General features: G+C 35.9%; 1 protein-coding gene across 3 annotated transcripts; it reads right to left on the minus strand.

Annotated features, from left to right (window-relative positions):
* Positions 1-706: 706 nt before the first annotated feature.
* Positions 707-21348, minus strand: LOC101094100 (cysteine-rich secretory protein 2). 3 transcript variants are annotated; one of them, XM_006931795.5, is made up of 10 exons: positions 21195-21348; positions 20238-20338; positions 18955-18991; positions 17221-17291; positions 11270-11386; positions 10247-10334; positions 6385-6530; positions 5651-5748; positions 3221-3309; positions 707-1243 (listed from the first exon to the last, which is right to left on the minus strand). In XM_006931795.5, the coding sequence occupies exons 4-10, from the start codon at positions 17287-17289 to the stop codon at positions 1116-1118; spliced, it is 735 nt and encodes a 244-aa protein (XP_006931857.1). In that variant the 5' UTR covers positions 17290-17291; positions 18955-18991; positions 20238-20338; positions 21195-21348; the 3' UTR covers positions 707-1115. The 3 variants fall into 3 exon arrangements, with proteins under 3 accessions (XP_006931857.1, XP_023109822.1, XP_023109823.2); XM_023254054.2 differs by lacking the exon at positions 21195-21348 and adding an exon at positions 20481-20624; XM_023254055.2 differs by lacking the exons at positions 17221-17291; positions 18955-18991; positions 20238-20338; positions 21195-21348 and adding an exon at positions 7354-7534.
* Positions 21349-26427: the final 5079 nt, after the last annotated feature.

Below are 26427 nucleotides of genomic sequence, written 5' to 3' on the forward strand. Positions count from 1 at the left end.
AGCTGAGAAACTTCCCTTCTTGTTTTGCTGAGAGTTTCATCAGGATTGGATACTAGGTTTCATAAAATGCTTATTCTTTCTTTTAAAGTTTACTTATTTATTTTGAGAAAGAGAGAGAGAGAGAGAGAGCAGGAGGGAGAGAGAGAATCCTAAGAAGCTCCACTCTAGCAGTGCAGAGCCTGATATGGGGCTGGAACCACAAACTGTGAGATCATGACCTGAGCCAAAACCAAGAGTCAGAGCCTTAACCAACTGAGCCACCCAGGCACCTCAGCCTCCTTAACCGTTTTTAGATTTCTTGTGTGTTTTCTCACCTATAAAATGGGTCTACCTCACCATGTTTTTGTCATCAATATTAAATGAGAATGTATGCAAACTTATAAATGATAAATCTCTCTGAAATATTTTTTTTCTTGGAAGGCTATCTTTGTATATGCTCTCAGATAATGTTTTCTTTTAACTTATCAACTAAACCTGTAGGGAGATCAAAATATCAAAGAATAAGTAAGAACAGAGCTGATTTCCACTTTTGTTAAAATTTTATAGGCAAATATTTTGGAAATTTTGCACTGTATAATCATTTATCTGGGCTGAGTCTAGCTGGGGTGAACTATGAATACTCAAAAATATTGTGCAAGAATCATTTTTTTATTCTAAAACGTGATTACTTTTGTTTAAAGAGGAGGCCATAAGACAAAGGTACATGTCAATCTTTGAATTTAAACTTTATTCAAGTAAAAATTCATGTAGTAGGAATGACAGTGATGTTATAGTTTTTTTTTTTTTTGCATGATGTTTCAAGAAACGTACTTCTCCATTCTGATCCCTTTCAGTGACCAAATGTCTATGATTATACAACTTTCAAAATTCTCAACTTGATTCAATTCATTAAGTTTAAAGTACCAAATTGCTATCAAAGTCCGAAGTTGTCATCATAGACTATGCTGCTTTTGTAAATCACTGTATGAAAGAGATTTCTATAAAGATCTAGGAGAAAAAAATGCATTACTGTGTGGAACCATATTTGTAACTAACATGCCTAAAATCTCCTGCGATATGTATTAACTAAATGATGCAGCCCTCTTCACTTAGTTTTGCAATGCACACTGGGCATCTCAGTAAATTTTGTTTTCACACAGGCAAGTAGCCTTGCACTTTTCCTGAAGCAATTCATGTCCACAGCCGGCTGTTGTCTTCAAGGAATCACAGTTACTAAGGAGATCTTCATACTCGCAACTATTGGCTGTGACAAAAACAAATTATTTACCTCATTATCATATTCCTTAGTAGCAGCAAAACAATCCACACATTCAAAGTGCATGAGATGGGTAGGAGACTGGACAAAACAAGTCAACATCACTTACACAATGATGGGCTTTTCCTTTCTTAAGGGACATATCAGGTGCCTTAGTCAAGCTCACTGATCAATCTAACACTTTTTTATTTTGAATTTGGTCATGTTTCTAAATGAATTGACCTACTTTTCTCCCTTAGCCAAAAGAGTAAAATGAATATAAATAAATCTCTCTACACCTGCAGTCTAATGTAGGGGCCACTAGTCACATGTAGCTATTGAAATTTAAATTATTCTAAACTAAAGTAAAAAATTTAGTCCCTTAATCTTACTAGCCACATTTCAAGTGTTCAAAGGTCACATGTGACTAATGGCTACTTGTAAGACATATGCTGATAGAGAATATTTCCTTCATTTCATACTCTTCAATAGCACTGTTTCAGACTCCAAAGCTTTCTTTCTGGAGAAACAGATATCTATGGGAAGATAAAGATGCAAAACAATGATAATATGCATTCTTTCCTTCTGGTATTTCTTGGATCCTCCCCAAACTCAACAAATTTCAAGCTACTCATCATACTGCTCACAAGGTTGACAATTCTTGGGTATGGTCTCCTTGTACCCCTCCCACAGTCTCAGAGAAATGGCTCTCTGACTACTCAGTAATTTAGGCCGAGACTGGATCAGTCAGAACTTCATCTTTCCTACTTCAGACCAGCATTCAACCAGGACAGGTAACAAACCCTGGCTATTCTATTCCTTGTTTTCCAACCCTGTCCAATTATCTCATTCATTTTGTCAGTAATGCAGTAAAGACATCTTTTTTTTTTTTAACCCATAGTTTTCAACAATTTTCTAGCTGGCTTCCATCCAATTGGCTTCCATCCAATTGTTTCTACATACTATTGTTAGGAAGCTCTTTATAAAACATGGTTCTGGCCCTGTCACTCTTCTGTTTAAAACCTTTCAGTTGAGTGCTTATTGATAACAGGATAAATTCCATGCTTCTTAGCAAATAGCATTCAGAAGAGTTGTTAATATGTAACCCTTTTTTCTTCATTAGTTGATTTATAGCTTTAATACAATCAATATTATGAATTATACCTATATAATTCAGTCATAAGAATGCTAACTAAAGGTGAATGTACTTGAAAGGTACGATGGTCTAAACCCAGCTCACGTTCCCTAAAAATCTCAACAAATGATATTTATTCAACTCTTATTCATAATAATTTTAATCCAAGCATCCCAACTATAAAGAGCTAACAGCTATTTTTGCTTCATTACAACTTTAGAAATCATATATATGATATTTTTTTAAATTCTCTCCTGTTGCAACAATATTTTTGTGGGTCTATGAGTCAGTGCTACATACAGATTTGATTTTGCCATTAAAAATATGCAGTGAACTACTATCAAAACACAGGGAGAGTAATTATTAAGTTAAACACTGTGATTTCAATTATACTACAGGAAAAAGAGGAAATCAGCATGACGAACTCATTAGCACACAAAAATATAATATTTCATTTGCCTGTCTAGATTGAGCTATAATGTGATCTTACACCCATAGATTTACATTTCAAAATAAGACTTTTGGTATAAAGATACTAACTTTGAGGAAATGAACTGTTTACCAGAAATATGTATAGCTAATATTAATGAGCTTTGCATAGTCACAAAAACACATTGATATTAGATCTTTCATTATCTTACATGTGGTAATATTTTCACTGCAAGTAATGTGTAGGTTACTAAATAAACTGTGTAAAATATTTACATAAACACAGTCTGTTAAGTAACATATTTGTCTTTTGCATAAGGATACTATTTAAATTGGTTCCTTTAGGAGATTTCTTAACCCATAAAAATAAAATAAAACATCAACTGTTTCTTATAATAGCAAAGTAATCACTTCAAACTTACTGCATAGTCCATCCTCACAGTTACCAGGGCAACTGGCACAAGGTGTTCCTTGCTGGTAAGGGGTATTCTTTTTACTCACATTGTTACCGCTGGAATTTAAAATACATAATGTCAAATAACTTCACTTTACAGTTTAGTTTATACTCCCCCAAAGCAGTATAAATTACCAAATATGCATGACTATTAAATGCTTTTAGGTATGTTAACAAAACTGAAAAAATATAATTCCCAGTGAGTAATTCAGGTAACATTCAAATTAAGAAAATACTTCACATATTGACCCATGTCCTTGACTATAATTTTTCAATCTGAGCAACTAAATCACACTAATGGGAGTGTAAAGTTTTTAGAGTATATTTCAATGTGGCAACACTTTTTATCTCCCACTAGACATGGTCAAATTTGTTAAGACAGTACACCCAATGTGAGTGCTAGGGAATAGAGCATATCCCCCAAGAGAGACAAAAGAGCCTCTGGGACATAGGGATTATAGTTTGGAAAAGAATATTTAATATTACAATATCATTTTTATTTGAAACATAATAAAATACCAAATTTCATATATATATACACACACACACACACACACAGACACACATATATATACGTTTTACTTTTAGAATGAGAGTAGTAATATTTAAGTAGTTAGTGGTGTGTGTGCTTGTCAGACAGGGAAGGAAAAGAAGGTTTGTGAATTTCTAGAGGAGGTATGTGAAAGATTTTTATGTTTACTAGAAAGGGAACGTTAATTAAAAAAAAGTTTTGAGAAGCATGAATATCCAGAGTGTAATCACATTATAGTGACTAATTCGCTTGTGATCATTACCTATTGGCCATTTAATTCATTTGAAATACAAGGGAGTCCAAATATCAATAGTGTCAAGTGGGACAAAGACACAAGGCCATGCATTTGAATCTCAGGCCCTACACAGGGTATATCTGAATGTGTATGAGCCCCTGGAAAAATGTGAACTAGACACAAACATGTACCGAAAGTGCTCTCACCCCTGCTTTCCCTCATTATTCACTCCAACTCTCACTTCAGATACCTGGCGTCAGACCCTCCTCTCTTATAGCCAGACAGTGAATTTGGATGCATTCTCCTAAGAACTTCTCAATTCTTTCTACTAAACCCTCATAGGTGCTTGCAGGAAGATGGCATTGGAAGTCATACTTCTCAAACGGGAGATCCATATACTTGGGTTATCGACAGTCTCAAAATAAAACCTGAAGGAAGCTTGGTTTTAGGGGTCTCCTGTCCCTGGTGGCAAGGAATTTCAAACATTTAAAGAAATTAAGGCTAACAGATATGCTGAGATTAGATCTTCAGTATATCCACAGAATTTATTCTGGGTAAGTTCAAACATAATCTTTGATGAAAGAACACATTTCCTGCTGCAAGTCAGGACCTTAAAGAATGATTCATTATGGAGATTTTGTGCAAACTTCTGAAAAACAAGGATTAAGGATGTTCTTCTCTCCTGGACTCTGAAATACATTAAAGATATCTTGAAAACACTTTGAGAGCCAATGAATGAGTCATCTGTGATGGTAATAACATAGGCAGCATTTTAGATAAGCAGGGGTGGGAACATTTTAGCAGAAGGAGCTGAAATCACAATCAGCCATTCCCAGTTTCCCAGTCCACTACCATACCTTGCTTAACCATCAGGCTGCCACCTTCCTAGAGTATGAAGTTAGTGAGAACTAATGACATCAAATCTACAGAAATGCGCACTGCCCACGCTTTCCCTCATTATAGCTGTGAGCCTAAGGGAAAGGTCACTGAGAGAAAAGATGTCACATTAAGGAAAGAGAGTTTCAGATTTTACACTTGGAATTTAGAATGTGGTCTCTTCTCTGATAATTGAATGTATCACGACTTAAAAGGCATTTCTAAAGATTTATCCCTTTTGGATAGGCCTAGAGGGTATTATGCTAAGTGAAATAAGTTAGACAGAGAAAGACAGATAGCACATGATTCACTTGTATGTGGATTCTAAAAAACAAATCAGGCAAATAAGCAAAAAGCAGAAACAGACCATAGGTATAAGGGGGTGGGGGATGGGTAAAATGGGTAAAGTGGAATGGGAGGTATGAACTTCCAGTTATGGAATAAATGATGGGGATAGAAGGTACAGCATAGGGACTATAGTCAATTGTATTGTAATAGCATGTAATAGCATGGTGACTGATGATAGCTACACTTGTGAGCATGGCATAAGGTATAGACTTGTCACTATGTTATATACCTAAAACTAATATGACATTGTGGATCAACTATGCATGAATTTTAAAAAATGAAAAAAGAATTCCTTCCTTCCCTTTACTGAAATGTGTTTTATATCCCAGTTTGTTTATTCCGTAAGAATTTCAAAATATTAAACTGCACATAGGATTGTTGTGTTAAACTCTAAAGTATATACTTACGCAGGACAGTATTGGCAAACATAGTAGTATTTTAAACTTTCTTGATTGGGACAATAGGCAATTCCACATCCAACTTGGAAAGAGGAGTACCAGACAAGCTACAAATCCAAAAAGGAATATGGGAGAGTACATTAAAGAAGATAGAAAATATTGAAAAAATAATAATAACAAATGTAAAACTAAAAACATGGTACTATTATAGTTTGTAGCCAAGTACCTTATGGAAATATTTAGTTCAATTATTGAAACAAAGTCACAAATTTTAAAATATTAAATTTTAACATGCATTCACTATTTTATCCAATCCTAATTTAGAAAAAGTATGGAGTATGCTTTCTTACCAAGAGTTTTGCAAACTATGGGGAAGAAAGACAGCTCTAGATGAAGTGCCAGCTGATGCTAGGACTATTCTATCTAGTCAGGCTCTTACCCAAATTAAATATTGGACTTGGTCATAATTTAAAATTTATTTAATTATTTTGAGAGAGAGAGAGAGAGAGAACACACACAAGTGGGGAAGGGGTAGACAGAGGGAAGAGAGAGAATCCCAAGCAGTCTCCACGCTGTCAGCTCAGAGCCCTACATGGGGCTCGATCTCATGAACCTGAACCGAAATCAAGAGTCAGACACTTAACTGACTGAGCCACCTGGCACCCCAGGGCTTGGTCATAATTTAAAGATGCTTTCTATATTAGAGCATTTGTGGCAAAAGTGTTTTCATTTGTTTCTCTTACCTGGGTGTAATGTCCAACAACTGAACTGGAACTCTTAGGTCCTACACCATAGACAAAGTTATTGCGTTCCTCATACCAGTTTTGGATTGCATTTGACCAGGAAGCAGGGTCACTTGACATATAGAGATTCTCACCACATTTTGTACCTAAAGAGAAACATCATTCATGAGGAAGCAATAAAGTATGCAATGGCAAAAGCAACCAACTATATGAACACAAGGATGTTGCCTTTCAAACATAGTGCCTATACTTGCTAACTGTTAATACATAATAAAAGGACTTCTGTCCTTATCAGCTATAAAGTTGAATAGAAGACAGATCTGTCTAGCATGCTAAGGCTGGCCTCAACATGTACAACTTTGAGTAGGTTGAGAAGACCGTATGCTTTAAAAATCCTCTGGATTGCCAAAAATGCATTCTTTTTCATGCTAAATTCACATGTGTAATATCTTCTATGCTCTCAGCTTTGTATTGTAAATTTCCAAAAAGCAGTGACCAACTTTTATTCTTTTCCTCTTCTTGTTCACCCTCACCAGAGATTTTTCATATACTGGACTCTGAGTAAATGATTATGATTATGATTATGATTTTGTGTAAACTTGGATAAAAAGATCTAGAAGTGATTTTAAGAGCACCAGTTAAGAGGCAACTGACATCAGGGGGGAATGGAAGTTTTGAAAGTTTTTGGATCCTCCCTTAATCAATGAATCAGAATGTCATAAGGCCAAATCTTCCTCAGAAGATTTGGTAAGAAAAACCTTGCAGGGTGACATCAGCAAGATGGCAGGATAGGAAGCCCGGATTCTCCTTCCCCTAACAAACACACTGATTCAGCAACAATTCCCAAACAAATTGCCCTTGTGAGAATTCCAAAACTAATGGAAAGTCTTCTATACTCTGGAAAAATATGAGCCCAGACTCACTGAAGCCTGTAGGGAAATTGGGGCACCCTCTTGCTAGAATACCTACCCTCAGCAAGTGCCTGCCATATGATCAGGAAGAAATCCCATGTCTCCCAGCTTCTCCCAGGGGAAGGAAAGAATTGGTTTATGTGTCCAGCCACCCAACCTTTCCCAAAGAAAACTTCCCAGATGGGTGGCTTCTGTTTTGTTAGTCTTGGAGCTCTGGTAGTCAGGCACAGGCTAGCCACCTGGAGGAGAATGGAGATAGTGTCTGGGGCTGGTAGCTATCATATCTCCTCTCCCTGGCTCAGCACAGAGCAAACATATGAAAAATTATAGTTCTCAGTTTCCTCCTTGGGAAACAAAGTCTTGACTGGTGTGTCTAATGCCTGAATTTCTCCAAGGCTGCCCAAAGAACTCACATATGGCTTGGTATTCTTGGAGCTCTGACAGGTTTGGCACAGTCACAGTCTTGCCCCCTGGGGACAATAGAGATGGTGGTTTGGATTGGTAGATGCCATGGCTCCTCCCCCTTTCTCAGAAACAGAGCCTGTTTCTCCCAAAGGTGGGAAAGAGTTGGTCTGGGCATCCAGGGCCACAAATTTTCCAGATGCTGCTCAAAGGACTGACTTCTGACTTGCCTCTCTGAGAATGTTAACAGACCTCACATAACAAGATGTGGGGCTCATGAGAATAAAGATTTGCCATAGCTTCCCTTCTTGTTCAGCATAGAGTGAGGAGATAAAAATCGCAAGCTTCTAGCCTCTTCCTGGATAGGGAAAGAGTTGGCTGGAATGCCCAAAGATCCTTTGTTTTCAGGGGCCTGCCTGAGGAATTGACTATGGATCTTTTCTGACCACAATTTGAATAGACATTCTCCAAAGATATACAAATGACCAACAGGTATATGAAAAGATGCTCAATGTTGCTAATCATCAGAGAAATGCAAATCAAAATAATGAGACATCACCTTATATTGGTAAGGATGTTTATGATGGGTGGAGAAAGGACAATGAGTGAAGAATGTGGAGAAATTGGAATGGTGTACACTTTTGGTGGAAATAAAAATGGTATAGGTGCTATGGAAAAAAGTACAGGGGTTCTTTAAAAAATTAAAACTAGAATTACCAAATGATCCAGTAATACCACTTCTGAGTACTTATCCAAAATAACTGGAATCAGGTTCTTAAAGAGATATTAGCATTCTCATGTTCATTGCAGCACCATTCACAATAGCTAGCCACCATGTGGAAACAACCTAAAATCCATGGACAGATGAATGGATGAACAAAAAGACACATATACATACAATGGATGTCACTCATCCTTACAAAGGAAGGAAATTCTACATTTGGGTGAGACTATATGGATGAATCTTGAAAATGTTAACTGAAATAAGCCAGTCATAGACAGACAACTACTACATGATTCCATTTACAAGAAGTACCTAAAATAGTCAAATTCATAGAATCAAAGAGTAGAATAGTGGTAGCCAGGGATGGGGGAAAGGAGAAATGAGAAGTCACCAATCAATGGGCATAAAGTTTCAAATAAATAAGATGAATAACTTTAGATGAATAAATTCTTCTATGCAACATTTTACCTAGACAACAATATTGTATAGTACATTTAACTATTTGCTAAAGGTGTAGGTCTCATGTTAAGTATTCTTACCATTATAAAATTAAGAGAGAAAGAAGTGTCTTGCTGCCCAGAAATTTTCTCTATCTTTTCTTTTTTTACATTTTTTTTTACATTTTTACTTATTTTTGAGAGACAGAGAGAGACAGAGCACAAGTGGGGGAGGGGCAGAGAGAGAATGAGACACAGAATCCGAAGCAGGCTCCAGGCTCTGAGGTGTCATCACAGAGCCTGACGCGGGGGTCGAACTCACTAACAGTGAGATTATGACCTGAGCCGAAGTCGGATGCTTAACCGACTGAGCCACCCAGGTGCCCCTTCTCTATCTTTTCAAGATCTCAAATAATATTTACATTTTGGTAGCTTGAAATATAAGGTCTACATACTGCTTAAAGCGAGTATAAGATATTCTTGGCTATCACCTTCAATATGGAAAAAATAAACTAAGACTCTAACCATGTAGATTTGCATCATTAAGACCATTTGTTTTCATCTTCTACTGAAAACCATCATTCTCTTCATAATTTTTAACAGATTAGCATCAACAATATAAGCAATAATTATAATGAAAATACAGGTAAAAATTCATTACTTTCAAACTGAGTTGCCTAAATGTATTATGTTTGATAATGTAAATAATTATTTTATGTAAGATTTATGCATAAAAGTATTTTTCTTTCATAGTTTTTATAACCCTTGATAAGATATTGTATAGTTTTTAAGTATAATATATTATCTATGCAAATAAGCCCACAGTCCATACAAAGTAGTTAGCAAAACTTGACAACTTAATCAATATATGCAAAGTATTCATCATGATTTTAAAAGCTTTAAGTATTTTCAGAGTAAAATTCAGGGAAAAAAATAATAATTTAGTATATTTTATAAATATAAAAGAAGAGATATCAAAATGCCAAACACACAATATCACAAAAAGGGCAGTGGATTAGAAATCAATAAGCCTGGCTATACAACTTCAGAATGTGCTCTTAGGTCATTTCTCCCATGTCCCTAATCTTTAAAGTTAGAGAAATGATGACTGTTGACTGTTGACTCATGAGCTGGTTGAGAGGAACAAATGAAGTGTTCCTTCAGAAATTATTTGCATAATGTAAAAAATCAAAAGCACAAAATGGTACTTATAAGGATGTCTCCCTATACAGATACTTTGATTTTAAGAAAAGCAGTATAAGCAACGTTTATTTACTAGATCTTCTTACAAGGTCCCAGAATGTTCCATTCTATTTGATGTTCCATAATATTTTGCAATATTATTTTATTTGTTCACTTATTTAACAGATATTTGCTCATTTACGTACTGGTTTTTCGGTCTTCTGCATTGCTGTGTTCTAAAGTGCACTTGTTTGCCCATTTTTGGGCATTTGCTGCTGTTTCTCTGTTCCATTCCTAAATGTCACAAGAAAAAAATATACTGAGAGATTCAACTCCAAAGATGCATATGCTTTATAACATACTTGGTCAGTTGATTTGCACTACTTTAAACTTCTCTAGGTATATTATCTAATTGTCAGTGGTATCAGAAGACCTGTTTGTTAGGTGTGTGTGTGTGTGTGTGTGTGTGTGTGTGTGTGTGTGTGTGTATCTGCTCCAGTGCCAATTTCTACATGAAAAGAAGTTCATAAATGAAGTGTCTACTGAGAGAAATATCTAATAAAATAATATCTGGCAATTTATGATTGTACAGGAACCACACATAGGATTTTCAGTAATGGGGCTACTCTAAATACCCAACATGTGAAGTCTTGAATTATATTTCCTTAGTAATGAATAGGCCTAGATTGTTCCCAATTTCAGTCATAGCCCATTACATTCAAATGGGAGATATCTAGCTTTTTTGGACTATTCCCTGGAAAGCGGTTGTTATCTACCCTAAATGGCACTGATTTTGAAGGAAAGGGGACTCCTAGGGGGTGCCTGGCTGGCTCAGTTGGTAGAGCATATGACTCTTGATCTTGGAGTCCTGAGTTTGAGCCCCACATGGGCATAGAGATTACTTACAAAAAATAAAATATATGAGGGAAAGGGGACTCCATTATCTTAGACTAAAGTGGATAGTGAACAAAATGGCTTCACATTTGATGTCTAAAGATTTGGCTTCTAATTTTTGCCCTTCCCAACTTAATAAGCCTTATAACGTTGACAAATCATTTAACCGTTACAAAGGAAAATTAATTTCTATTTTGCTCATAGTGCAGTTCAAATTAAATAGCAAAACAGACATAAAACTTTGTAAGTCACAAGGTTCTTAAGAAATGCCAGTACCAGCTCCCTGCTCTTACCACCACTGATTCATACCACTAGGCTTTCTCACTGCTTCTTACCATCTTCAGCATGTTGCTGGCAGGTGGAGAAACGGATTTCCTTAATTCATTATGTTTATTTACAATCTCTTTCTGGATTTGAGTTTGAGTGGTTAACAAAGCAGTAAAGGATGGATCCTAAAGAGAAATAAAATTAAGGTTATCTTTTTAACATTTGTTAAAATTGCGTATGGTGGGGGCTAAGTTAATTTGAAGGAACCAAGATCACTTTAAAGAGCATTCAGTTCAGGCTCATAGTAGTTGTTAAGAATTGCCAATGGACCTGAGCCAAAGCTATGACAAATAGAAAAGAAGTAACTTGAAGCTTCAAGAATGAGAATAAAATTCATGGCATGATAACTTAAAATCTCCTCTGAGGCCACAGACGCCAATTTCTAGTTTCAAGGAACTCTTAATGTGCTTTTTCTCCTTTAATGGTCCTTCCCAATCCTTTGTTATATCTCTGGTCATTTCCTGGTCTTCATTTACAAAATTATTTAAAAGAGAGATATATTTTGCTCTTTTGAATCACTAAATGTTTTCTAATAAGATTCTTTACATATCTTCTGCCCCATATGGTTTTCTTCACCTTCTCTATGCTTTTTATAGACATATAAGTGATAATATTTTATAACCACAAAGGCACACAATAGGAACATTAAGACACATTCATTCATATTCGATCAGGCTGCAGCAGATAGGATAAGGGTGGAGCTCAAGGTTCATCCTGGAGTTTAAAGAAATCTTAAAATCTGTATTACGGAACGCCAAATGAGTTTTGACCCAGTGTCAGGATTCTCTGGTCTGATGAGTTCTAGTCCTAGCATTCTGTGGTCCTTGGATGTCCTCTTATAAGAGAAGGGTTAAAGAAAGGTGGGGAAACAGCAACGACCAGAGCTTCTCACATTCAGAGATTTTCTGATCAAGAGATAGACACTTTATATGGACACATACCCTCTAATCATTGAAAAGGATGATGGATTTTGTTTTTGGGATTATTTAAGCAAAGTAGCTTATTATATCTTATTTTTTTAATTTACATCCAAGTTAGTTAGCATATAGTGCAACAATAATTTCAGGGGTAGATTCCTTAATTCCCCTTACCCATTTAGCCTATCCCCCCTCCCATAACCCCTCCAGTAACCCTCTGTTTGTTCTCCATATTTAAGTCTCTTATGTTTTGTCTCCCTCCCTGTTTTTATATTATTTTTGCTTCCCTTCCCTTGTGTTCATCTGTTCTGTGTCTTAAAGTCCTCATATGAGTGAGGTCATATGATATTTGTCTTTCTATGACCAATTTTGCTTAGCATAATACCTTCAAGTTCTATCCACATAGTTGCAAATGGCAAGATTTCATTCTTTTTGATTGCTGAGTAATACTCCATTGTATATATACACCACATCTTCAAAATAGCTTATTCTAATTGTAAGAGTTGAGTTCAAGAGTAGGGCTCTCACATACCAAGTCTATGAGCATGAATAACAAAGCAAAACAAACACTAAGACCTTTAGAGGTTGTACATTTTAAAACTTTTTTTTTTAATGTTTATTCATTTTTTGATAGAGACAGAGCGCGAGTGGGGAGGGGCAGAGAAAGAGGGAGACACAGAATCCAAAGCAGGCTCCAGGCTCTGAACTGACAGCACAGAGCCCAATGTGGGGCTTGAACTCACAGACCGTGAGATCATGACCTGAGCCGAAGTTGGACACTCAACCGACTGAGCCACCCAGGTGCCCCAAGAGGTTGTACATTTTTTAATGTAAAAAATTGGTATATTTTTACCATACAGTAATGATGAAAATTAAACATGGTGATACATGAAGTTGTGTTAATTTAGGGTTATGGTATTGTTAATTTCTTTTTGAGATCACACTGATATGAATTTTAAAAAGTAAATAAGAAAAGATCTTGTGGGGAGAAGACTATCATTTACTTTTTAAATCATAGACCATGGGTCCATTAGAAAAACAATTCAAGCATAATATGTAATTTTAACTTTTTGGTGGTCACATTTAAAAAAAGTAAAATAAGAAGCAGGTAATATTAATTTCTTTTATATATATTTTTATATCTTATTCACCAAGATAAATGTACTCTAAATATTTGTTTGTTTATTTATTTATTTATTTATTTATTTATTTAGAACATGCAAACAGGGGGAGGGGAGAGAGAGAGAGAGGGAGAGAGAGAATTTGAAGCAAGTTTTGCATTGTCAGCATTGAGCCCAAAGGGGAGCTTTATCTCACAAACTGGGATCATGACCTGAGCTGAAATCAAGCGTCAGATGCTTAACTGACTAAACCACCCAACTGCCCCAATAAGTGTACTCTTTAATCCCCATCACCTATTTTCCTCATTTCCTCACCCACCTCCCCTCTGGTAACCATCTGTTCTGTATAGTTAAGAGTCTGTGTCTTGGTTTCTCTCTCTCTCTCTCTTGCTTGCTCACTCTTTTTTCCTTTGTTCATTTGTTTTGTTTCTTAAATTCCACGTGAGTGCAATCATATGGTATTTGTCTTTCTCTGACTGACTTATTTCACTTAGCATTATACTCCCTAGATCTATCCCTGTTACTGCAAATGGTAAAATTTAATTCTTTTTTTATGGCTGAATATATATATATATATATATATATATATATATATATATATATATATATGCCGCATCTTCTTCCATTCATTTATCCATGGACACTTGGGCTGCTTTCACAGTTTGACTATTGTAAATAATGATATATGCAGGGGTGCATATATATTTTCTAATTAGTGTTTTCATATTCTATGGGTAAATATCCAGTAGTGAAATTACTGAGTCATATGGTAATTCTAATTTTTTGGAAACCTCCATACTGTTTTCCACAGTGTCTGCACCAGTTTGCATTCACACCAACAGTACACAAGGGTTCCTTTTTCTCAAAAACCTCTCCAACACTTGTTTCTTGTGTTTTTTTATTTTAGCCATTCTGACTGGTGTCAGGTGGTATCTCATTGCAGCCTTGATTTGCAAGGTTGATGTTGAACCTTGAGTGATGTTGAACATCTTCTCATGTGTCTGTCGACCATTGGTATGTCTTTTTTATAGACATGTCTGTTCATGTCTTCTGTCCATTTAAACAAATTTTTTTAATGTTTATTTATTTTTTGAGACAGAGAGAAACTGTGTATGAATGAGGGAGGGGCAGAGAGAGAAGGAGATGCAGGATCAGAAGCAGGCTCCAGGCTTTGAGCTGTCAGCACAGAGCCTGATGCAAGGCTTGAACCCACGAACTGAGAGATCATGCCCTGAGCCGAAGTTGGACACTTAACTGACTGCACCACCCAAGCACTCCTCTTCTGTCCATTTTCATTGGATTATTATTAAAAAAATTTTTTTAAACATTTATTCATTTTTGAGTGTGAGAGACACAGAGTGTGAATTGGGGAGGGGTAGTGAGGGAGACACAGAATCTGAAGCAGACTCCAGGCTCTGAGCTGTCAGCACAGAACCTGAGGCGGGACTCAAACTCAAAGACAGTGAGATCAGGACCTGAGCTGAAGTCAGATGCTTAACCAACTGAGTCACCCAGGCGCCCCTGGATTATTTGTTTTTGGCATGTTGAGTTGTATCAGTTCTTTATATATTTTGGATACTAACCCTTTATCAGATATGTCATTTGCAAATGTCTTCTCCCATTCTCTAGGCTGCCTTTTAGTTGTGTTGATTCCTTCACTGTTCAGAAGCTTTTTGTTTTGATGTAGTCCCAATAGTTTATTTTTGCTTTTACTTTCTTTGCCTCAGGAGACAGATCTAGAAAAGTGTCCCTACAGCTGATGTCAGAGGCATTACCTCCTGTGCTCTCTTGTAGTATTTTTATGGTTTCAAGTGTCACATTTGGGTCCCTAATCTATTTTGAGTTTATAATTTTGTGTATGGTGAAAGAAAGTGGTCCAGTTTCATACTTTTTCATGTGACTGTCCAGTTTTCCCAACAACAGTTGTTGAAGAGACTGTCTTTTTCCCATTGTATATTCCTTCCTCCTTTGTTGAAAATTAATTGACCATCAGTTGTGGGTTTATTGCTGGGTTTTCTGTTCTATTCTGTTGATCAATGTGTCTATTGTTATGCCAGTACCATACTGTTTTAATTACTACAGCTTTGTAATGTAACTTAAAGTCTGAAATTGTGATACCTCCAGTTTTACTTTTCTTTTTCAAGATTGCTTGGCTATTTGAGGTCTTTTGTGGTTCCATACAAATTTTAGGGGCATTGTTCTAGCTCTGTGAAAAATGCTGTTGGTATTTTGATAGGGCTTGCACGAAATCTGTGGATTGCTTTGGGTAATATAGACATTTTAATAATATTTGTTCTTCGAACCCATGAGCATGGAATGTCTTTCCATTTGTTAGTGTCCTCTTGAATTTCTTTCATCAGCATTTTATAGTTTTCAGAGTAGGGTCTTTCATGTCTTTGGCTAAGTTTATTCCTAAATATTTTATTGTTTTTGGTGCAACTGTAAATGAGATTGTTTTTTCAATTTCACGTTCTGATGCTTCATTATTAATGTATAGGAATGCAACAGATTTCTGTATATTGATTTTGTATCTTGTGACTTTCCTGAATTGACCTATCAGTTCTAGCAGTTTTTTGGTGGAGTCTTTCAGGTTTTCTATATATAGTATTCTGTCATGTGCAAATAGTGAGAGTTTTACTTCTTCCTTACCAATTTGGATGCCTTTCATTTCTTTACGTTGTCTAATTTCTGTGGTGAGGACTTGCACTACTACGTGGAATAAAAAGTGGTGATAGAGGGCATTCTTATCTTATTCCTGACCTAAGGGGAAAAGCTCTCATTTTTTCACCATTGAGTATGATGTTGCTGTGAGTTTTCACATAAGGCCTTTATTATCTTGTGTTCTCTCCAGACCTACTTTCCAAAGGTTTTTTATCATGAAAGGATGTTGTACTTCGTCAAATATTTTTTTAGAATTATTGAAATTATTGTATATTTTTTATCCTTTCTCTTAATCACATGATGATTCACATTGATTATTTTGCAAATATTGAACCACACTTGCATCCTGGAAATAAATGCTACTTTATTGTGGTGTATGGTTTTTTAATGTATTCACATTATTTTAAATAATAAATTTTATTTGTAATGAGTTGACTAGAAGTCTACAAAAATTGTATGTCTACGTCCTAATCCCCAGATTCTGTCCATGTGACCTTATCTAGATAAGAGTCTTTGTAGATATAATTAAGTTTAGGATCTCAATATTAAATCATCCTGGATTATTCAAGATTGTTATTATTATTCAAGTAGGGTCTAAATCGAACGACAAGTACCCTTATAAGAGACACAGAAAGGAGAAGGGAAGGTAGAGAGTAAGTGATATAGCCACAAGCCTAGTAATCCCAGTGACTGGTGGAAGCCACCTGAAGCTAAAAGAAAAACAGACAACAGATTTCCTTCTCGATCCTCCAGAGGGAGTGTGGCCCTGCCGACATCTAAATTTTAAGCTTCTTGTCTCCAGAACTGTGACAGAATAAATTTCTGTTGTTCTAAGCCACATAGGTTGCATTTATTTCTTACAACAGCCCTTAGACCTAATACATTATTTAATTATCTAAAATATAATTCCATCGAGTATTGAATATCTAAGTTAGTTATTGAATATATTTTCTCCCCCTCCTCCTCCTCCTCCTCCTCCTTCTTTTTCAGTACTACATCTTTAAAATCTAGTGTGTATTTTATACTTACAGTATATCTTGTTTTGGACAAGCCACATTGTGTTCATTAGCCACATATGACTAGTGGCTGCTGTATTGGAGAGCTCAGCCTTAGAATGTCATCTAGATAATTGTGTTAAGGGATCTGAGCTACCAATCAGTACTTTGTGATGTCCACTCTTGCCCCTTCTACTCTCAAAGGACCTAGCCATCCCGAAAGATACCTGGATAGCTTTAAAAAGATTTTACAATTTAACTTTACCTTTGCTTCTGTGGGTAAAGATGGAAGCAGCACAGCAGCCAGAAACAACACTATCGGAAATACAGCCATTGCTGGAAAGTAAATCAAAGAGAGCAAAGTTCTGCATTAAAATATGTAGTACATAGACCTCTGACTATGAGGAAAAAAACAATGTAATGATCTTGGCTATTTTAACGGAACTGTAATTCCCAAATTCATAAGAAATGTAACAAGATTTCATCTGGTGCAAGCAAAATCATAGTGGAATCAACTTTGTCACTGATAGGGACAATAAAAAATAAATTGAAACACTTGTCTGACACTCTTGAAGTATACCTATAAAGGTTAGGAATATATCACCATGTTTCTGCTCAGCTCTATTGCTCCATTAAAATCCATTAAAAATATGGAAAACCAGATTTCTTCAGAGTTAATTGATACTGTATTGATTAATAATCCCAATCTTTGGGGAAAGTTTATTTTCAATGTGCACCATCTCTTGGAGTTCTATAAAAACCAGAACTGTTTGTTCTTTTATTGACATATGACTTTAATCAAGATTCCAAGATTACTATTATACAGAAATAAATGTACACTTTATTAGTGGTTATTTCCCCAGCAGAGGGATTAGAAATTATTTTGATTTTATTCCTTATACTTGTTTATATCTCAAATTTCCCCGTATAAAAAAATAAAATACAAATAATATATTGAAAATCTAGCCTGTCCAAATTTGCTGAACTCATGATTTGGTATAAAAGTTGTTTAATATATTCACTAACTTTTTAAAAGGCATTCAACATTGGGTGGCCCATGTTGTCCTTTCTCAGTATGTCAAAAAAAATTCTTGGTCCTTTAGGCAAAGCAACAAACCCACTAAGCTTAAATAAGCACTCATCTTCTGGCAGTTAGTCATATAAATTACTAACTTTGTAAACTAAGGGAATGCTACATTGATTGGTGTTCTTCATGTGAGATTGGTACTCCCAAATTCTTGAAGAGAAAGAAAACTCTGAACAATTTATCTGTGGTACTTCTCAGGACTTATTGATGGGTAAATAGTAGACAACTGATACCTGTTCCCTGCATTCCCTTTATCCTCAATAATGTGCTCACAAAAAGGAGAGGAATGAACATTTATTGACAGTGCAATGCAAAACTTGATGTCTAATTTCACTATCATACCTTGGTGAGTATGACTATATTTTACAGATGAAGAAATTGAAGATTAGGCTAATTTATCTATGCCAATGGTAAGTTCTTAAGTAACTTCAGAAATTAGCCTTCAACCAAGTAAGGTCAAAGCCAATGCACATTGACAGGAACATTGTTTTCACCTGAGAAAAGCAATCATTTTGTAGCACACTGGAGGCACTCATCCCTATTTTAACAATACCTGTATTAATACATAACAATGCATGTTCATAGCAAAAATTATCAATATGGAAGTATAAAATATATGCAATTTGCCATATTTACATTTCTTCTAGTTAAGATGGTTCCAGAATAATTGTTTCGAAGTCAAACACGAAAATTCTATTATCTATTTTAAGCTGAAGTGTAAAGAATTAATTTGAGTTTCAACTTGATAAAATGAGTAAAGAGCAAAATTAACTTGATTCTCTTAATAAAAATTTATCCATAATGTCTTGAAAATCATAGATAAACGTATTAAATTTATTATTTTTACCACTGGAAAAACAAAGATGACTGACACATAAATGTTCACATTAAAATAAATGAGTTATCACTTACTGTTGGTTCTCAGAGCAGGATGAAGTATTTGCTTTATCTGTAGAAAGAAGGGAGGTGGAGAGGACCTTAGAGCACATACATGTTACATCTATTTACATTTTAGCAAATTCTGGTTGTGCAAGTAAACCTAAATGAACAGATTTCTGAAACAGAATTTTTCACACCCATATATTCAAATTTCATTGCTAGTTGTCTGGCATTGCTCTTGATATTATTTAGTTTCCATACAGCTTTTTTTTTTTTAATTTTTTTTCAACGTTTATTTATTTTTGGGACAGAGAGAGACAGAGCATGAACGGGGGAGGGGCAGAGAGAGAGGGAGACACAGAATCAGAAACAGGCTCCAGGCTCTGAGCCATGTCGGACGCTTAACCGACTGCGCCACCCAGGCGTCCCTCCCTACAGCTTTTAACACGTTAATACAGCATGCCTTCCCTCCCTAACCAGCCCCGCCCCCTCTTCTAGATGCTGCTTTTTTGACCTAGTAGTTTTATAATAACCACTGATGACTGGTTAATCATTGTGAAGATAACCAGGGTCCTACCTTACAGTTGAACTTCTGTGGCTCAGCTTTTAATTCCCAATTAGCAACTTTCTATGGCTTATTAAACATAGTCTTTAGAAACCATCAGTTCTCAGAAATCCTGAGCGTCAAGGTTCTCTGCTGTAAAATGGGGACTATCACATCAACAGCTTTGCTTTGCAAAGGGTGTGGCACAACATACATAAAGCACCTAACATAGTATCTGCAATATAATATTCAGTAAATGGAAATTATTAATATTTTTATGATGATCCTTTACAATGTGTGATAGTTTGCTGAGATTGTAAGATCTTTCCATAAATGCATGTTGTTTGACTCAATTTCTAATTTTAGAAGTGTCATAAGATCTGTTTTTACATCTGGGTATCATAGGAAAAAAAATCAGCATAATCTCATCGGAGATTCAAATGTTCAAGGCCCAGGTCTACTAGGAATCTTGTAATTTAAAAAAAATGTTCTAACATCTGGACTGTTGCATCCTCATCAGCTCATTGATAGATATACACATTAGCTGGGTAATTTTATATAGCTCAATCATTCAATGGGATTATATTAGATGATCCACAATTCCAAAATTCAACAGACTATGATGCCACATATTCCTCCCTACCACTCTCCTGTTCCCTCCCCATCACTTACCCAACCTATAATCATCTTTGTTGCATCAATGAAAGCAATGGCAAAATCCACATTCATACAGAGCTGAAAAGTTGGCTGCCATTTCCCCCTTGCTACTTACTAATGGAAAAGTACTGTCCCCTTTCTTGCAGGTGTTTTAAGACTGGGATGACATGGTTCTACAGTGTCTGTAGGAAGAGCATGATGTTCAGTTTCATAATCCTAGAATAGGGGAAAAAAAGACAATATTTAAAATAAAGATGGAAAGCATAAATAAGTAGTATTAATCATCTCTGTCACAAACCTAAAGCTTAACTGTGTTTAGTATTACTAATATTAGTAATTTTAATTTATTTGATCTTACCCATCAAGAATCCTTCTGAAATCAGATTATATTTTGATATCTTGGTATTTCCTTCAAACAGTAGCAAAGAAGTGGGCTTCTTAAACAAGTTCAATTAACTATTGACTGACTGACTTCCTTGGAATATAATGGTATATTTTCCAGATTCCCAAATCCTTATACACTCTTTGGAAGATAATTTCTATAGGTAGTCACCCGCAGAGTAACCTTTTACTACATGGATTTGGGGTCACACCTACATGTCTTCATGTCTTTTCCTGGAAGCCAGTAGATGACATGTAGTCCAGAAGAGTCAACAGCCATCATTCTAATTGCCTGCAATATATAGTTCCTAATAACAGTGCATTCAAAACAGAAATAAAAAACTGAAGTTCTTAATTTGACCTCATGAAAGGCCTGATTTACAAATGACTTCAGGCTTCAGCTATGAATCAGAGCATTTCATGTAAATGGAATGATTCATCTTTCAAGACAGGTAAAGAGTTCCAACTGGATAAACATCAAGAGGCATGTTGAAAGTGTTCGGTGGATCAGAGATATGCAACAAAACCGAAACTCTGCGTGCATCTGCACTGATCAGCCGATGTGCCCACCAGAGTCCAGAAGAGGCGCGGAGGGCCAGAAGACTTCTCACCCCTCAGATCTTTCTCTCTCGTCTTCACCCCACCTCCCGGGCCCTGATCATTGCCTTTCCCAGACTGCTGCGAGTCTTACCCTGGCTCCAGAGCCCAGATCTTCCTGCAGGGTGGACGGAGCCAGAGAGAGGCTGCTGCTCGCTGCTTGGACAGCGAGAGTAAGATACTCATCCAAGCAGGTGTGAGCGAGGAGCTACGTCACCGGCTTTGTGCCCTCAGCGCAGTCGTCAGCTTACTGAATTCCTACAACCGCCTCCCCTCCAATGGCGCGCGGAAAAAATCTTGCACACCTTCCCTTGAGGAAGGGAAATGTCTGCTCCCACAATTGAACCCTAGGAAGAAGATGGAAATAATACCAGGATTCAAAATGCAAGGGGTGACTGAAAAAGGAGGCGCTCCTTTTCATACAAGAGTTCCTGAATTAACACAGGTCAGCATTTAAAGAGCAGATTGGTAAAGGCCATAGATACCTTAAGTTTTCAGTGCAATACCAGTCTGATACAATAGTGTATTCAGGGTTACATAAAGAGGACCTTTTGCAGGTTTGCTTATAAACAAACCTAGTGTTCAAACTTAGTTTAGTTAAACAAACTTAGTGTTCCTTCCCTTCTTCCCTTCCAAAATGGTTTGTAGTGAAGAAATTCAACAAGAGTAACAGGAACAGGTCTTAGGAAAATGCCCAGAATTCCTGATCCAAGACCGGTGGCTTCAAGTGCAGCAGGCATATCTGGCCTTGGTTGAAGATGTATTTATTGTCTGTCTTCACAGATGGCAGATGAGTAATAGATGCATTTTCTTCAATGCTTAGTTGTTTTCAAAATTTAAAGGAATGAATGAATTCATCACACCAAGAATACATTTGGTCAAAAGATGATAAACCAAGGATCAATGTGCATCACACGTTAGTTCTCTGTACCCCCTGCGAAGAGGCTTGAAATTTCTCATTCCAACCTTTGAGACTATAGCAAACTGCCATGTCTCATAGTGCTGAGTGTCATTTTCCCCTGGCAGTGTTAAAATTCCAAGTGCCCAATGCACAGACGTTATTTTAACTCTCTTGTACTGCTCTTTTAGTTCAAGTACCACTAACTAAAAACTTCAGAATTTAGAAGTCATCCTAGCCTGATTTACTCTTATGGTTACGTTCAATCAAAGTTAACTCCTGACGGTTTGCCCTTCTGAATGTTTACAAAATCCAGCCCCGGATCTGTCTTTCTCACTGTTATATTCATGTTTTCATTGTGTCTTGCTTAGATTATTAATTTAACATTTCAATTACTTATATCCACATAGTTGCTACTCATTTATTTATAAATAGAATTGCTTAGTCCATTTGTTTTTTTATTAGTACAACACAATTCATTGTTATCCTATAACAGTCTATAATTTACTGTGAATATCCTATTTTTCATTCTGGGAGACAGCATACCTATAATTATTACCTGTTCCCATTGATGATGTCAAAATGAGAGCAACTTGAGTGTGGTAGTGATAGATATTGTGAGTAAATATGTATTTGAAAAATGGACTGTATCTCTATAGATTATTGCTATATGTCAAGACTAGCATGATACCAGTTACCTGAGTAATAATTTATAAATATTTGTTGAGAAAATAAATATATTGGCTTGGCCTAGATTCCTAGGGAATTCAGAGAAAAAGGCACACTTTCCTCTAAGACATATAGTACTGTGGGAAAAATACATACACATGGACATTACCAGGTAGTCCGGTTTAGTTCTAAGTAGCTGGAATAGGAAATATCTACAATAATTAGGAATTCTGAGCTGATACAATCTGGATAAAAATTAGATGGTGGAGTGACACTTGAACTTCTTTGAAAAATGTGCATGGCTGGATTAGAAAAAAAAAGTTTAGAACACTTGTTTGGAAGGGCAGAAACAGACAAATCAATGTATCATAAGGTGTATATAAGTCAGAATGATAGGCTGGTGAAAATGTTGGCATAACTTTGTGTAGAAGTCTAACAAGATTCACTTCTTTATATAACGTGGGATGCACTTTCATTGAGTGTTGGGAAATTTTATGATCAAATATTATTTTATAAAAGCTTCAGAATGGAATATTACTCAACCACAAAAAAGGAAAGAAATGTTGCCATTTGCAATGACATGAATCGAGCTAGAGAGTATTATGCTAAGCGAAATAAATCAGAGGAAAAAATACTATATGATTTCACTCATATGTTGAATTTAAGAAAAAAAACACAAATGAGCACCGGGGGAAAAAAAAAGAGAGGCAAACAAAGAAATGGACTCTCAACTACAGGGAATAGACTGATGGTTACCAGAGGGGAGGTAGGTGGGGGCTGGGTTAAAGAGGTGATGGGGATGAAGGAGTGCACTTCTTGTGATGAGCACTGTATAATGAATGTATGGGAGTGTTGAATCATTATATTATACACATGAAGCTAATATTACACTGTGTGTAAACTAAATAAATTTAGGAATTTAGGAATTTAGTGCATTTAGTAAATTAGGAATTTAAATAAAAACTTTTTTAAAAAGGTACCTAATAACGTTGTGCGGGGTGATTCACAGAGTGGAGAAATTGGTGACAGAAAAAATAAGAAGATGGTGACATTTTCCCATATTAATTTTAGAGCAGTAGAAATAGAACAAATGGTTGGGATGTGAAGAGATTAAAAGAGCAGTGTTGATGATGAATTTGGTATGGAGGGCAAATTCAGAACAGAAGAAACCTTGTAGGTTTTGAGGCACTTGAAAGTACAACTCCACTATTGAAAGGAATAGTACAAGTGCTTCTAAATATTCAAGTAAAATAAAAAGTTAACAGTGTGCTGAGCTCAAAGGAGCAGTGTTGAAAGTGCCTGAGAGCTGGGGGTAGCATCTTGCATGAACTTTGCAGAGAAATCCACTGTAATTCTTACCTTATTCCTTTACATGTAATATACTCTTCTCCCCCTCCACCCTGTAAACAAGTGACCTTGCTAAACTTGCTTATTAGTTCTTACAGCTATTTTATAGATTCCTTTGGTTTTCTACAAAAATCATTTTAATTTGCAAATAAGGACAGTTTCTACCTTTCCTTTCTCTTCGTTTTTTTAAAATTATTATTCACTTAATTTATTTTTTCATCTTGGTCAGTGAACTCTTTAATCCCCATCACCTATTTCACCCATTCTTCACACCCACCTTTCCTCAGCTAACCATCAGTTTGTTCTCCATACTTAAGAGTCTATTTCTTGGTCTGTCTCTCTTTTTTTCCCCTTTGCTCATTTGTTTCATTAAATTCCACATATAAATGAAACCATATGTTATTTGTCTCTCTCAGACTGACTTATTTTGCTTAGCATTAAGCTCTCTAGCTCTATCCTTGTTGCTGCAAATGGCAAGATTTCATTCTATTTATGGCTGAATAATATTCTGGTGTGTGTGTGTGTGTGTGTGTGTGTGTGTGTGTGTGTGTGTTTATCACTTCTTTATCCATTCATCTATTAGTGGAAACTTGGGCTGCTTCCATAGTTTGACTATTGTAAATAATGGTGCAAAAATATAGGGGTGCGTATATATTTTCTAATTAGTGTTTTCATATGCTATGGGTAAACACCCAGTAATGAAATTACTGGGTCATATGGTAATTCTAATTTTAATTTTTGGAAACCTCCATATTGTCTTCCACAATGGCTGCACGGGTTTGCATTCCCACAAACAGTGCACAAGGGTTCCTTTTCTTTTTTCCAAAAAAACCTCTTCAACACTTGTTGTTTCTTTTGTTTTCTATTTAAGCCATTCTGACAGTTGTGAAGTGATATCTCACTGTAGTTTTGATTTGCATTTCCTTAATGATGAGTGATGTTGAACATCTTTTCACGTGTCTGTTGACCATTGGTATGTCTTCTTTGGAGAAATGTCTGTTCATGTCTTCTGTCCATTTTTAATTGGATTATTTGTTTTTGGTGTGTTGAGTTATAATCAATTCTTTATACATTTTGGATACTAGCCCTTTATCAGATGTGTCATTTGCAAATGTCTTCTCCCATTCTGTTTGCTGCCTTTTAGTTGTTGTTTCCTTCATTGTTCAGAAGCTTTTTGTTTTGATGTAGTCCCAATACTTTATTTTTGCATTTACTTCCTTTGCCTCAGGAGACAGATCTAGAAAAGTGTCCCTATAGCTCATGTCAGAGCTCCTGTGCTCTCTTGTAGTATTTTTATGGTTTCAGGTGTCACATTTGGGTCTTTAATCCATTCTGACTTTATAATTTTGTGTATGGTGAAAGAAAGTGGTCCAGTTTCATTCTTTTCATGTGGCTGTCCAGTTTTCCCAATAACTGTTGTTGAAGAGACTTTTTCCCATTGTATATTCATTCCTCCTTTGTTGAAGATTAATTGACCATCAGTTGTGGGTTTATTGCTGGGTTTTCTGTTCTATTCTGCTGATCAATGTGTCTATTTTTATGCCAGTACCATACTGTTTTAATTACTACAGCTTTGTAATGTAACTTAAAGTCTGAAATTGTGATACCTCCAGTTTTGCTTTTCTTTTTCAAGATTGCTTCATTATTTGAGGTCTTTTGTGGTTCCATACAAATTTTAGGGGCCTTGTTCTAGCTCTGTGAAAAATGTTGGTATTTTGATAGGGCTTGCATGAAATCTGTGGATTGCTTTGGGTAACATAGACATTTTAATAATATTTGTTCTTCAAACCCATGAGCATGGAATGTCTTTCCATTTATTGGTGTCTTCTTGAATTCCTTTCATCAGTGTTTTATGGTTTTCAGAGTACAGATCTTTCATGTTTTTAGTTTAGGTTATTCCTAAATATTTTATTGTTTTTGGTGCAACTGTAAATGAGGTTGTTTTCTTAATTTCATTTTCTGGTGCTTCATTGTTAGTATATAGGAATGCAACAGATTTTTGTATATTGGTTTTGTATCCAGCGAATTTCTTGAATTGACCTATCAGTTCTAGTAGTTTTCTGGTGGAGTCTTTGTTTTTTTAAATATATTGTATTCTGTCATGTGCAAATAGTGAGAGTTTTACTTCTTCCTTACCAATTTGGATGCCTTTCATTTCTTTATGTTGTCTAATTTCTTTGGCTAGGACTTGCATTACTATGTTGAATAAAAGGATTGAGAATGGACATCCTTGTCTTGTTCCTGACCTAAGGGGAAAAGCTCTGAGTTTTTCCCGAAGGCCTTTATTATGTTGAGGTATATTCCCTCTAGACCTACTTAGGAGAGGCTTTTTATAATGAATGGATGTTGTACTTTGTCAAATGCCTTTTCTGCATCCATGGAAATGATACTTGCCCTCACTGCTGCAGGAACT

This window comes from Felis catus, chromosome B2 (genome assembly GCF_018350175.1).
Source record: "Felis catus isolate Fca126 chromosome B2, F.catus_Fca126_mat1.0, whole genome shotgun sequence".
Classification (NCBI taxonomy): domain Eukaryota; kingdom Metazoa; phylum Chordata; class Mammalia; order Carnivora; family Felidae; genus Felis; species Felis catus.